General features: G+C 35.5%; 1 protein-coding gene across 1 annotated transcript in view; it reads right to left on the reverse strand.

The window, feature by feature from the left end:
* Positions 1-14597, reverse strand: part of LOC150100938 (protein turtle-like) — a 139226-nt gene that overhangs the window by 46613 nt on the left and 78016 nt on the right. Inside the window, exon 4 of the mRNA XM_090401938.1 lies at positions 3094-3429. Within this exon, the coding sequence (XP_090258064.1) occupies positions 3094-3429 (336 nt within the window). The remainder of the gene's footprint in view (positions 1-3093; positions 3430-14597) is intronic.

The raw sequence follows: 14597 nt of genomic DNA on the forward strand, positions 1-14597 counted from the left end.
AATGGAGGATCCTTGATGAGAATAATCCTCTTACTTAAACCAAAATCACTACCTTTCAATAAATCTGAATCCTGGTAATCTATTTTTCACACCAGGTGGACTAACATTTCTCCATCTGTACAGATCACGTGATTCAGATGGTCGATGTACCGTTTCCAGCTGCTAATGCTAATTTCATTATACTTCCATGCTGTACTGTTCAGCGTATCAGCTTTTGCTAAAATTTCTTCTGATATATGAATTCCAACCTCTGCTTCTTGCCATCATCTGTACTAACGTTAGACAAATGAATTCCTGATTTCAATGTTGAAGATAAGCATCCGAAGGAATATTGAATCTATTGAAGAAATGTTGAATCTATTGGAAACATCCAAGGAGAATGGAAAAATAAATGCCTTTCTCATCCTCTTAAAATATATTTACTACAGTCAACTACGGTTTTCATAGATGTCCACTTCCTCATCTCTGAGGGGTGATTTTAAAATCAATAAACCCACAAAATAAAACTGTTTGGTAGCTCCGTGTCCCGCTTGTCATACTCTAATCATTACTTGAATTTGAGATTAACTGTACGAGTTTTTATATCGTTTCTTCTTTCGTTCTTTGTATGAGTTTCAGAGTAATTTGTGTGCAGGCAAGTTCACTTGCCTGAATAACTATTATCCTCATTTCATTTATTGAAGTACTAAACTGTGTAATATCTTCATATATGACTCAGTAATAACGATTTCATATTTTTGTATTCATAAGTAGATATGAATAGACGATAGGTGTTTGCCCAGCTATTGGTTAACATTAAAAAATTCATAACGTCTTTTATTCACCATACGGAATAAGCGAGGTCGTTTTAGTCCTATCTAACTTTTGGAGAACATCTATTTGGAAATCTATTATCACTAATTTTAGTAATAGTCATGGTAACCGGCGAGTAAAGATAAACAAATACCGCGCTATTTGGGTTACGAACAATTTTCATTATACATTTTCGTATTAGAAAGAGAAATATTAAAAATGACTAACAAAATTTTGAATTTAAGGTGGCCAAGGCATTCATGTTGGAAATAAAATGTATGCTCAAGAAAACTAAAAGGATAATTATGAACATCTTAAATTGTCCAGTTAGAAAAATGGAATTTGCTTCAAGATAAATGTTTCTCTGTGTTAATGAAGCAAAATTAGTTTCCGCGATTTAAGTAACATTTTAAACAATTTATTTGTGAAGCGTTAATAACGTGACTTGGCATATCTAACTGTTAAACTCTTGTCTCACCAACAGATGTCCTCCCTCATTTTAAAGTCACAAGAATGAAAGATTGCGATACTTAGAGAACAAAACATTGAATAACTTTCGGCTGTTGCATACGAAATAATAAAATTTTGCACTTTGTTTGCTGCCTGCTGTACAACAATATGTCGCACGTTTTATGCCAGGTCGTGAGCATGCAATAGCAGGGCCAAAAAAGAGCTATCGTTTTGTGAAAGGAACCGTGTCTCGAATCACTTAGCAATCCGTTGAACAATAAAAATCCGCATCACTGGGATTAGTGGCTACAGATGGACAACGCAATTCTAAATGTGCATGCTATAGAACGCTCACTTACATTCTATCTCTTCACATCTGATACGTAATTTAGGGAAAATCTTATTCGTTGGTATTTGTGTTCCAAGCAGAAAAAATGACAGATGCATCAGAAAAGGGAAGGTCTCATTAGCTCAGTTGGTAACGAAGATGTCCTTTGCTTGGAAATTCAAAAATCAATAAAAAATTAGCTAATACCTTTTATTCCCCTATAGGAATAGGCAGCTCAAACTCCACCGGTGGGCAGTCAGAGATAGCTGGCCCGAGACTATCACTAATTATACATGGCACTAATTATATACATGTATCATCAAGAGATGCTACTGACATACGCCACCTTGTCATGGATTCTATGGTAGATTTTCTTGGGTTTACAGGACCAAAAACCCGCTTGCCCGTGCCAGAGATAGATTAACTCTGGAACTGGTCGAAAACTAGCTTACTAAAAGTTCCTCTAGTCGGCAACTACCATAGAACTTGCGACGCTCTGCTTTCCGACAGTCTTGCACCATGGACGGCATATGCCATTTTCACTGAGCTACACAGGAGGCCGGTGAGCTCAGTGGAAGTTTGGGAATAGTTGGATTCGAATCCTGTGTATGGAGGGAAGCGCCTTTATAAGGTTTTTTTTTTATCTGAAGCTGAGTTAGCCGGTCTCATACGGAGTAGGCAATTTTCCTCTGGAAGCTCCGCTTTATCAAGGCGTTAAACACACTGGCAAGAAGAATCAACACATTTTAGACATAATGCACTGGCCTCATAGTCCTGGGTGGTTGAGAGATTAGCGTATCCTCTTTCTTCAATCAAAACATTACGAGTTCGAATCCCGCCGTGAGCATGGATGCTTGTGATTGTCTTTAGATGGGAGATGAATTTCTTCGCGCGGTGTGAGACCACATGCTTGAAAAACGTTCGTTTTTTTTTCTATAGAGCTGGGCTTCTCGATTGATTGATTTTCCCTTTTAGTCGTTTTTCAGACCGTAAGTGACTTTGTAGGCATTGCCCACAAAGTATTCCTGGTGAGATTTTTACAGGGTAGTTCACCATTGCTTTCTCCAATCTCGGGACCAGCATATGGCTGGGACGTATTTATGACTGTAATTTGTGTGTTCACAGAGCCCGTTTGCCTGTTCTGGGGGACAAAAAACCAGAGTTTCCGAGTGAAAAAGTCCTACCTTCGTATTTGACCAACTAACTCAACTTTCGTCGAAAGAGACCATATAAAGGTTCCTCACGTCACTGACGGGAATCGAACCCAGGTCTTTTCGACCAAAGGGTTTCGTCTATACTGGCTGAGCTACGGAGGCTCCTGAGCTTCTCGACTATGTAAAAAAAGAAAAATATAAACGAAATATTATATAAAGTTCAGAAAAAATCTCGTGAGTGGAACATATATATGCATAAAACATATACATTTATATATATAAGAGGATGACAGAATGTTCAAAGCATGTCGACAAGCTCTGATATAACTTCCCGGATTTTATTTTGTTAGTCAATTGTCGCAAACTTACCTATGACATAGAGGATGACGCTGGCTGTGTAAGTTCTTGCCCTTCGATAGTCCACTCGACACCTGTAGACACCTCCGTCTTTGTGTTCCACGGGGTCGATCTGCAAAACTGTTGGCTTCGTTATGACTTCGAAATAGGCTCGCGAGCCCCAATGCGACCCTGGGAAGTGCTTTGCTTTGTCCAAAGGACTGTTCCTTGCATCGACGCTATAAATGGGAGCTCGAGAATCTTCTTTATACCACAGAACGAGGGAGACCTTGTCGTCATCAGTCGGCACGGTGACATTACAAGGGAGTTCGGCTCGTCCGCCCACAACGGCTTGATATTCTGGAAGAACTAAAAACCGAAAATGAAATAATTAAAACGTGGCACGCATGCAATAAACTCACGCAGAACTCTTCGTAATAGATTATACTTAACTACAGACAAGTTTTATGTTTGAAACGGAAGTAGAAATTCAAACATCATACTTGTTTTGTAAACAAGTCTGATGTGAGGACTCCATCCATCATGACACGTAACAAACGACCAGGGAGGAATCTAGCAATCCAATCGCAAAGGGCAGGAGGGAGACTACAAGGTGGTGGCTTGTTGAAAAGGCCTCGATGCCAGACACGAAATGACTTTTAAAAGGCATTTCGTGTCTGGCATCGAGGCCTTTTCAACAAGCCACCACCTTGTAGTCTCCCTCCTGCCCTTTGCGATTGGATTGCTATTTTCCTTCCTGGTCGTTTGTTGCCTGTCCATGATGTGAGGAATACCCAGGATTCGCTACTCTCATCCACGCTCTTCCTCTTTTATATCAATAACCTACACTCGTTCACTAACTTCAAATCCCTGCCTATAGTATTTCTGACGACAGTACTCTCCATTCCTCTTATTTCAATCAAAAAAACCTTGTAGTGCTCAAATGATTGAAGATCTCTAATCACTGCTTTAAAACCCGGTCTCCTTGCCATTCTGAACTCAATCTAGTGAAGTTCAATGCTCCCAACATTCTTCCTTAGGCAGTTGTGTTCAGATGGCTTTGAGATTCACTACATAAATCCGCTGAGATTAGTATGCTGTTTTCATTTGAACCGGAGCATCAAAAACTGCCTAAAAATGCTTGACTCTATCCAGAAGAGAACTTCGCTTAATGGATGAACTTTCTGTCACTGACTCCCTCCAATAGCTTTCCCATGCAGTTTACTTTCTGTTTTAGCATTTTGTTTTGTTTTCCCTGCGTTTCCATAGACGATATCCATTCACAGAGTTCAGCTCAAAAGAACTTCTAATCTTTCTATTTTATTTTCTGGAGCATTCTTCCTCAGAGGTTTCTACAATGAATGCAAACCCCCCATCTCTTCCCGCATGTCCCCCGCCCATAGCATTGACGTTTTAGAATCTTGTAACCTCCTGGTGTGAGGTTGATATAAACATTATTTTTTATTTAACTAATTAATTTAATTATTTTATTTAATTAAATCATTTTAATCAATATTAAAATGACTTCATCTTATTGTATATTAGCACCATGAATATCTCAAATTATGATAATACTGAGAGGTTGTTGTTTTCCATACGAATATCTTACGCCTTCAGCATCCAGTACGGTTTTACACTGTGCAGCACATTGTCCATATACACCTCGTGTATGGACAATGTTTCAATGTGGTGCCATCTCGTGTATGGACAATGTATAACGCACATGTAGTGCCATCTCGTGGTTACACTGGGAAATATACCATGCAAACACTTTCTTCACTTATTCAAACTGTTTACAAATGTGTTTTCACTTGTGATGAAACTATTTAAAAACCAGCCTCATGGGTACAAGAATACCAGTTCAGGTTTACTTGTAAAATAACAGAAAAAATGCAAGATCTAATATACATTAATTCAACTGTCCTAATTAAAATATATTAATATTCAATTGTATTATTATTCTTCCAAGTACCAGATATTAATGGGGGATCTCGTTTCACGTGCAGCTCTAATGCCTCATGGCCTCAGCACTAAACCTTGAGCGCAGAAGCCTATTGACAGGTCTATGGGAAACACACAAGTGACAGAATTTTTGTTTTTAATAAAAAAAAAGGAGAGAATGTTTAGAAAGCGAATTTTGGTTTAGTTTTGTGTTTCTTGGAAATTTCAGATTTCTCTCATTTTCTATCTTTCTCATCAGAGCAGAAAAGAAAATTTAGAAACAAAAAATATAAAATTAAATGACCACGAAATAATTAGAATTAAATGCAATCATTTAGTATTAATCAAATTAGCAAAATGATACATATGACGCCACCTACACACTTGCAACCTGTTGGAACGACCAGAAAATAAATTAAAAAATATTTAACTGTCCATCCTGCGAATGATTTACGGGGAAGTACTCAATAGAACTTTTATTCGATAATCAGGTGTTAGTTACTCTTTCTCTCCAAACCATTATTCCCTTCTTTTGTTACAAAGATAAATAAAACTCCGGTTGCCATAGCAACTGCAGTACGCGGTCCAAGATGCCAGTTAATTGTCGTCAACATCCGAGTTAATGCCAAGCTCGAATTATTTACCGATAGCCCAATGACAGGACAAAAACCTCCTAAACGCATTAAAATAGTACAGGGTACGCCACCTTGCGGATAGGTCACGCATATAAAGGTGGTTACAAGTTACAAGATTAATGTTCCCGGCTGAATCCGGTCGGCTGTTATCCTCTTACAAGCCCCATTAAACAGAAGAATTTCTTCACCGCTTGTCTAATAAGAGGTGTTATTTTTCTAAGTGGGCCAAGTCATTAAATTTCCGTCTAATTTCTTGCTCTTAAATATTCAATGAAGAAACGACATCTCCCACCCTCCCCCCGTCCGCATCCCTTCTGGTAAGGAATGTAAAACGCTGGGGGGGGGGGGGGAAGAGAGAATACGGATGACCTCGCTGTTACATTTCATGAACCATCAAGCCTGCAATTAGGGTAAAGGTTAAATTATACCGTACCGGGTAATCGGCGGTCACCGCTTGTAAAGCATGCGAATGTATTAGAGCTAATACCTGTAATTATGCTCGGGTACTTGAGAATTCGAAATGAATAATTCATCCCCACTGCGTTATAATTGCATTAAGCAGTTTGCACAGAGAAGAGCGATGATAAAATTGTAATGGCAGATCGAAAAGAAGGGATTTGATAGCATCCTCAGTCTTTGCTTAATGAGAACATAAATTGGTATTCTAATGAAGGCCGAAGTGTCAGCCATGATTAAAAATTACACAGTCACACTGAGCGATGCTAATCGTAGACGGAACTCTTTGTTTTGCATCGCATAATCAGATCTTTAAAAAAGAATGAAGAGCCACTTTTGTTCCTTTTCAGATCCGGTTTGAACTTAATCATTTGGATTCTGTATAGTTTATTATCTCAATAATTATTCTACATAATGAAGTAGAGAAAACGGAGACAGCAGATTAGCTGAAGAATTCAATAACCATTTTGCCACAGTCAGTGAAAGCATTCTGAAAAATGCTAAACCCACCCCTCCGAATTGCACTCTCAAGAGACTTGATAACTCCATACATCTTTTCCCCACTTGTGAAAACGAAATCAAAAATGTTATAGCTAGCCTAAAAACCAAAACTTCAGGATACGATGGTATTAACACAAACATTGTGAAAGAATGCCAAATGTACATCATAGAACCCCTAATATACATTTTTAACTTATCACTGATGACAGGCACGTTTCCATCAGATTTTAAGAAAGCCGTAGTTGTACCTATTTACAAAAAGGGAAACAAAAATAACTTGAAAAATTACAGACCGATCTCCCTTCTATCGGTCTTTTCGAAAATATTAGAGAAATTGGTAAAAATTAGACTCGTGAAATTTTTGGACAAAAATAAATTTCTTTTCAAAGAATCAATTTGGGTTCAGGCAAACGTTTAGCACAGAACATGCTTTACTGAACTTCACAAACACAGTTTATACCTCCCTTGACGAACATAAACTAACATTAGCAGTATTCCTAGATATACACAAAGCTTTTGACTCTGTATCACATGAAATTTTAATAAACAAAAATAAGCGTCATAGGAATACGTCTAAACTGGTTCAAAAATTACTTAAATGCCAGATCACAAATTGTAAAAATAAACAACAGCTACAGCAGCTCCAAAACAGTAGACTGCGGTGTACCACAAGGACCTGTCTTGGGACCAATTTTATTTAATATTTATATCAATGACTTCTTCAATCTTAAACTGAACAGTAAAATAAATACTTTTGCAGATAACACAGTACTAATTTTCTATATAGATACAGCCGAACAAATGAAAACCATCGTGAATGCAGATCTTTTGAAAGTAACAAATTGGTTCCAGTCAAACAAACTCAGTCTGCTTGTCTCAAAAACTAAACATGTAAATTTTAACTTGCGAAATACAACAGAAAAAATGAACTTCACTGCACAGTTAATTTTGCATGATTGGAATTGCAGGACAAATTGCAATTTCGAGAAAATAGAAAACGTCAGTGTAACAACTTACTTGGGATTAAAAATTGATAGTAATTTAAGCTGAAAACCGCATGTCACCGATGTCGTAAATAAAATAAGGATTATGTCAAACAGACTTTACTACCTAAAAAGATTAAATATGCTAAAAATATTATATTCTACCTGGATTCAAAGCACACTACAATACGGTATATTAAGTTGGGGAGGAATCTATCGCACTACTCTGAAACCTTTAGTCTAGACTCAGAATAAAGTAATTAAAATAATTAGAAACAAATATAAGGATACCGCAATGTGTAATAAATACACCATACTAAACATACTACCCCTTAGATATTTATACGTCTTAGCAGCGCTTCCCAAACTGTGGGCCGCGGCCCCCTTGGGGGCCCGTAGGTTTGTTGAGGGGGCCGTGAAATAATGAAAACAAATTTAAAATGTTTTAAGACTTAAGTAGATTTTTTATTTTAAAAGAAACGTATTTAACTTTTATTTTTTTTGTTATTTTTTATATTTTAATGGAAAAATTCACACATTGGTGTTGGTTCACAAACTTTGCTTCCTGCGTATTTAAGTGCTTAATGAATATTAGTAAATATTGCTTATTCATATGTTTCATTTCAAAGCAGTGGTTAATTATATTTACTTCGAATGCTCTCCAGGGAAGCTCCAAATCTTCCTGTCCCTTTCATCATTCGTATCAGGGACTGTTGATATTGACTTTATATACATATCAAAACTCGTTTTATATTATCACTGTCATCCGAGCTAGTTTTCTGTTATCAATAAAAGTTTCGCATATACTTCACACATGAAAAAAAGCTTAAACAAGTTCATGTGGGGATAGTAACTCGCTTGCAGTGGTAAACAACACCCCTCCCTAACAGCCACTATACTGCAGAGGCAATAAAAACAAGTACTTTTATTATGCCAGTGAATAAGGTATGAGGAGTCTGTGTAATATATTTCTCAACAAATAGTGCAATTAGAGACAACTGGGATAAAAACACACTAATTAATGAATCACATGTCCCCTCATACAGAAACTATGCTGTATAGACTGAAACAAAACCATATTGCATGGGCAAACACAGCATCTAACTAAAAACTATTGTTATTAATTAGATGTGTGTGAGTTCGATTTCCCAAGGCAGCAATAAAATTCAACCGAACGTGTTAATACTAAGTAATATATATATATATATATATATATATATATATATAAAATGAATGTTATGGCAGTTTCACATGGAATTCGGTTGAAGAGAGTTAGCATTTCAACTCAATTGTCAGCTATGCTTTTATCTTTCGGTTGCGCGATCTTTTGTTAATACCGCACCAATCATATGCACGTTTTAATAACCTGCCTTTGCTGTCTGTTTCGCGTTACGCTTAATTACCGTAAAGGGAGAAAAGTCACAAAAGAGAAAAATGTTCCTGGTCCGGGGATTCCCTTATTCAGGTAATATTCAATTTCATGTTATCAGTCTGTGGTGTGTCAGTATCAGTAAGTGGTGATATTATTTGATCTATTCTACGTTAAAAAATTTAACCCTGAGATGGATAAGTGGCTGATAAAAAAATAAAAAAAAAATTCCCGCGAACAATCAGAAGAAGCAGAAACAGACTCAAAAAAAAAAAAAAAGGAAAGTATTTCATATTTTACCAGAACAGTCCGCATCGTCTTCAGAACCAAACGGTAAGAGGCAAAAAATGTAATATGTGCATTTGATTTTTGCAATATTCGCTGGGTATGTTTTGTATTGAATAAAATACAATAAATATAATAATAATATATCTCTCTCTATTACCATTTTTTTTCGAGGGGGGCCGTGAAATATTTTAATTTTTACAAAGGGGGCCCTGACAAACTTCTATTACTGGTCTATAGGATACTATTATTCATAAAAAACGACAAACAAATACGTAAATATCAAAAAATATACTTTCCTTAGTAGACATAAGGGTCTAAAATATTTAGTTTCAAAAGCAAATAAAGAAGCAATACACAAACATTATACTTATTTTGCCAAAAGTATTCAACACACTACCTTTTAACAATAAGAAATGAAACTAATTCCAAACAAATAAAAACTCTAATCAAAGAGTATTTATTTTCCCACAGAAATGAGGAAGCTCTGTTCAAAATAATTGTATAAATTATTGGTTTTTAGCATATTTGTATTAAGATCCAGGCTTATGTGTAAAACTTAAAATGAAATGCTATTTAACTGCTTTGTTTTATTTTGTTCTTAATTAATTGTTATCCAACTTTCTTGGTATAATGAAATTTTATTTTATCTGCCATTTTATTATGTAATTATATTATAATAACATGTAATATGTATATTATATGATTGTACATATGTATATATAATGAAAATGCATTACATAAATTTTTGTAACTTTATGCATATCGTAACCTGGATAGTGTTGGTTTGTTAATCTTATCTTTGCCTCATTAAATTCCGTTTTTATTCATTAGTTGTTGATTGATGATCATCTGAATATAAAGAAATTTATATTGTACTGCATCACCCTATATTCAGATTAGTCTAAATAATATAGAGGAATCAATCATCAACTATACTTATATTATCACTTTATCTTCAGGACGAGGTTATTATTAGCTTTTAAGGCTTCTGCAACGCAAAGGTCCGATTAATTTTATGAGCGGTGCAATGAAAGAAAATCAGGCAAACACCAAGTTTAACTCAACAAAAGAAAACATTTAATGTGGAATAGTAGAACACATACATTCAAGTATAACTATGTGCAAAAGGTTATCAAATTGAACGATTACAAAAATTCACATTCAGATATTAGTAACTTCTTAATTAGATTTGAGGATTATGACTAATGTTGACACTTCTTAATTCTTAAAGCATCAATAATTCTTTCACATAGTTCTCTCTACCCAATTAGATGAATTAAATCATAAATATATTAGCTCAGTTTAAAGTATTGAGAATAATTACAATCCATTACCTATCAAACATTCATTTTTCAGTTCTTTATGCTCAGACCATCAAGTGGAGATCAGTTCTTAAAAGTTGAATCTCCCAAATGTTACTATAATTAATCTTATGACAGGCTACACTATATTCTTTCTCAGTCAGCTAACACTTAATAGATCAACATAACACTTATTATTTCGAGGAGAAAGTACTTTAGTACATCTAACATCCGACCATTAATTGACATAACATCACAGCTAAGGTCATCACATTTAAAATAAATGTTACTTAACCATTCAAAGAAATCTTCCACTATAACAACTGAATTATAGACACAGAAATACACAAGTCTTGATTTTAAGTTTATAACTTGGTTTAACTTATCTACTAATTCCTTGTTTCTTTCTATGTATTAACTTCAGTTCTGCACTATTCTTCCACTAACCATTTGGAATTTATCGTAGTATCAGAACTCCCATAGAAGTAATTCGAAATGCCTATTAATTCCTAGTCGATTTACGGCACATATCAACTCCCCTTCTGACACTCGCTACCGATCTCTATGCTGTCTCTAAGGCTTCTCCCCTTACTTTTTCTTTCCAATCAACTACGTTCTCCTTTTCCCGCCAAAATGCGGTTTTAACCCTTTAAGCTTATATCAACTGGCTTTTCTCTTTATATACAATAGCTCATGCTCTCAGCACGAGCTAACTAAAACAAACTCCGTTTCTCCGTCAGCAGCCAATCAAATCCCATAAAATTATCTTTACTTATAGAAATAACAAAAAAAAAGTATATAGGAATGTCATTTTTATATAGAGTATTTTTCATTACTATTACATATTCTAAGATTATATAATTAATTGATAATAAACAAAATTCAAAGCATTTATATAACATAATACAAGTAAAAGACTAACAACAAATAATATTTACAAGTCTTGCTTATGATATGGTAGGGCATGTTAATTATGAATGAAGTATTATTATTTCTAAATATCTTCATTCACAATTTAACAATAGTTGTTGCTCTTAGGTGACACATGATTGTTCAACATATTGTACTATTATAGGAAGCTTACAAATAAACATGATTTTTTGATTTGAAAAAAAAAAAGTGATAATACGAAACTTTCAAATGCAATGAAACAACGCATCAACTGTTAGATCATATCTAATAATTACGAAATAATAAGATAATAATAACGACAATTGAAGTGATGAAGTTGTTAAATGCATTGCTAATATAACAATGGAGTGATGGCATTGTCGAATAATAGAGTGCTAATACAAAAATGGAAGCGATGTAGCATTAGCACTTCGACTGTTGTGTTAGCACCGTATTCGACAATGCCATCACTCCATTGTTGTATTAACAATGCATTTGACAACTATCGAACGACAAGAATCGAAGTGATGAAGGGATAGCGAAGTATTTGAGAATGATACTGATGAAGTTTTAGAATACGGTACAGTATTAACACAACTTCACCATTTCACTGTCATTAAGAGATGCCGTTGCCACATACGGCATTAATATAACTTATTTGACAACCTCAAATTCCAATGGAACATCGGATATTTCTCATTACGCTGTCATCTGCCATCTCTGTCATTTTTGCAATGTTCTCATTGCTGACAGCATAACAATTTCCATGGCAGTGATAAACGAAGGAAAACATCGTCATTTTCTACGTCACGCTTGCTATTTTTTCCCTAGGATTCTTTTGCCGGACTGCCCATATGGAAACAACGTAAATCTTCTGTGCTGAGTTATCACCTTCCTATCAACAAGTTACCACGCCAAAGTAGAGGCCGACTAGTGACAGCCTATGATAGATGAAGACTTAGTTGATTATTAATTAACAGATTACTTTAATTGTGTGTTAATAAGTACAAGGGGGGTGCATTCGTTACTGATTCATGGTGTTGTACACAAAAGAACGGCTAGAAAAATTTACAACATTCATCACCAGAGACTTTCCGTCGATTTAATCAAACTTGCAAAATAATCCGAAATACACGTGCCTTGTTTTTTTTTCCGTTAAGGGAAGATAATGATTTAGTTGATGGGATTCTTTTGTGTCTCGTGATTAACGAGATGTCTGTTCGTCTTGCTTTACCACTACCGATGATAAATGGTGTGAACTAACTTGATCCATCTTCCTTAGCCGACGAATGTTTACATAAATCTAATGCCTTAATTAAGATTTTAAAAATATGGTAAACTTAAACGAAGACTTAAAACTTTTGCGTTTAAAAAACATCTAAGTGACTCTCGTCCAAGGTGACTGCAACTGCACCACGCTTGACTTTGCCTTAAGAATTAATCTGATAATGATGTTTTCTGATAAACATTAATCTCTTTTAATTAAAGAAACGCGTTATGGGTAATATTCGGTTGCCATAGCAACGGTTTGATTTTTTTTTTTTTTTTGCGAGCTGTGACGAAGTTAATTCCACCTCTAAGTGAACCAAGAGAGTTGATTATAAAACTTTCTCAGAATAACACAAGAAAAACCTCTTATTTAGTCCCGATTACATTGTTGCATTTAGTTGAAAATAATCCCATCGAAACGCATTGTTTGACAACAATACAAAGTTCATTACATAGATACTTCATTGATAATAAAATAATCAAAAGCCTTGCAATAATGAAAATTACTATTATAATGGTAAGATATTTAACTGAAACGAAATGCTAGATGGTTGTTTGAAGTGACTTACCTGCTATACAGGAAGGACAGAACAATACGCAAGGCAGAAGATACTTGAGAGTGGCCTCCAAGACATCCATGTCCCTTTTTTGGTGCGATTCTTTTTATCCGACTAGATGACTGATGGATTCTGTAAAAACGTGGAAAAGTGAATCAACGCGCATTCTCATTCAGAATGAGTTTAATCTGAAATAAAATGCAATCTTTATCAAAGTATGATCTTGCAAACATACTTTTATACAGTAATTTTTTTTTTCATTAAACCTCTTCTTCCCCTATAAGAAAACTTCGAATGTCATCGCTGTTTTTACGGGGGGGGGGGGGGGGGAAGGTTTTCTGAAAATTTTTTTTTTAGGAAGAAAGAACTGAAGAATAGAAATGAATCCATCCTAACATCATTTAATGATGACGTCACTACCGAGCAGATTTCTCTTCTATATAATCCAGCAAAGATTTTGAGGATGAAGTGCGCATGAGCAAGCATTCTTCAAGCATGCACGTCAGATTTTGACATTGATATTTTTACTGTATCCTTCGTAAGAGAAAGTCGACTTCACTTGCGCTATCACCACCTGCAGAATATCCCCAACTGTCGTTCGTGGTTTGAAGTTTCGGCACACGCGAATGAATGGTATGGGAGGGGGGTCAATAAATGGAGTTGTACCTTTGGAAAGTCGCGACTTTCCCATCACGTTCACACTTCCTGATGCCGTCATATAAGTTTGCATGTGATCATCGGTGTTTACGGAGCTTCCCAGTTCATTTTCGCTCTCTCTCTCTCTCTCTCCTTCTCGCAATATCTTGGACATCTCCAAGAAACGATTTCCGTCAGCCCTATACCGGAAACTTGCAGATCTAATAAATCAAAAAGATGTGGGATGGGATGACGAAATGGGGGATGCAGAGTTTATGCTCTGAATAAAAAGTCCTTGACTGAAAGACGAACCACAAAAAAAAGCCGAAATGGAAGTTTCCAAACTTTTAAAAACTCTTCCGAATTTTTTTTTTTTTTTTTTTTTTTTTGCGGTTGCCCATCAGGATTCAAGTGCAATGAAGCTACGTGTTGGTCTTTCGGTTCCGTGTAGAAACTTTAAAAAGCCTCGTGCTATTTTGTGGCTGTAAACCTGTAGCATTCAAATTAAAGCTCGGGCTCTAAGCGAATGTGTTTTGTGTGAATGGTTGACACGCAGTCATCGACGCTGAAATTTTACTGGTGTTTAATATTAGGAGCACATCCTGTGTGCGTGTTTCATGGAAATAAACGAAGATGCGGAATATTTTGCAGTATCTTTTGACAGTAAAATAAAGTGTTGGCTTCTTGAAAACAGTGCTATAATTAATCCC

This window comes from Typopeltis vanoorti, chromosome 12 (genome assembly GCF_054136105.1).
Source record: "Typopeltis vanoorti isolate ZY-2024b chromosome 12, IOZ_Tvanoo_1.0, whole genome shotgun sequence".
Classification (NCBI taxonomy): Eukaryota; Metazoa; Arthropoda; class Arachnida; order Uropygi; family Thelyphonidae; genus Typopeltis; species Typopeltis vanoorti.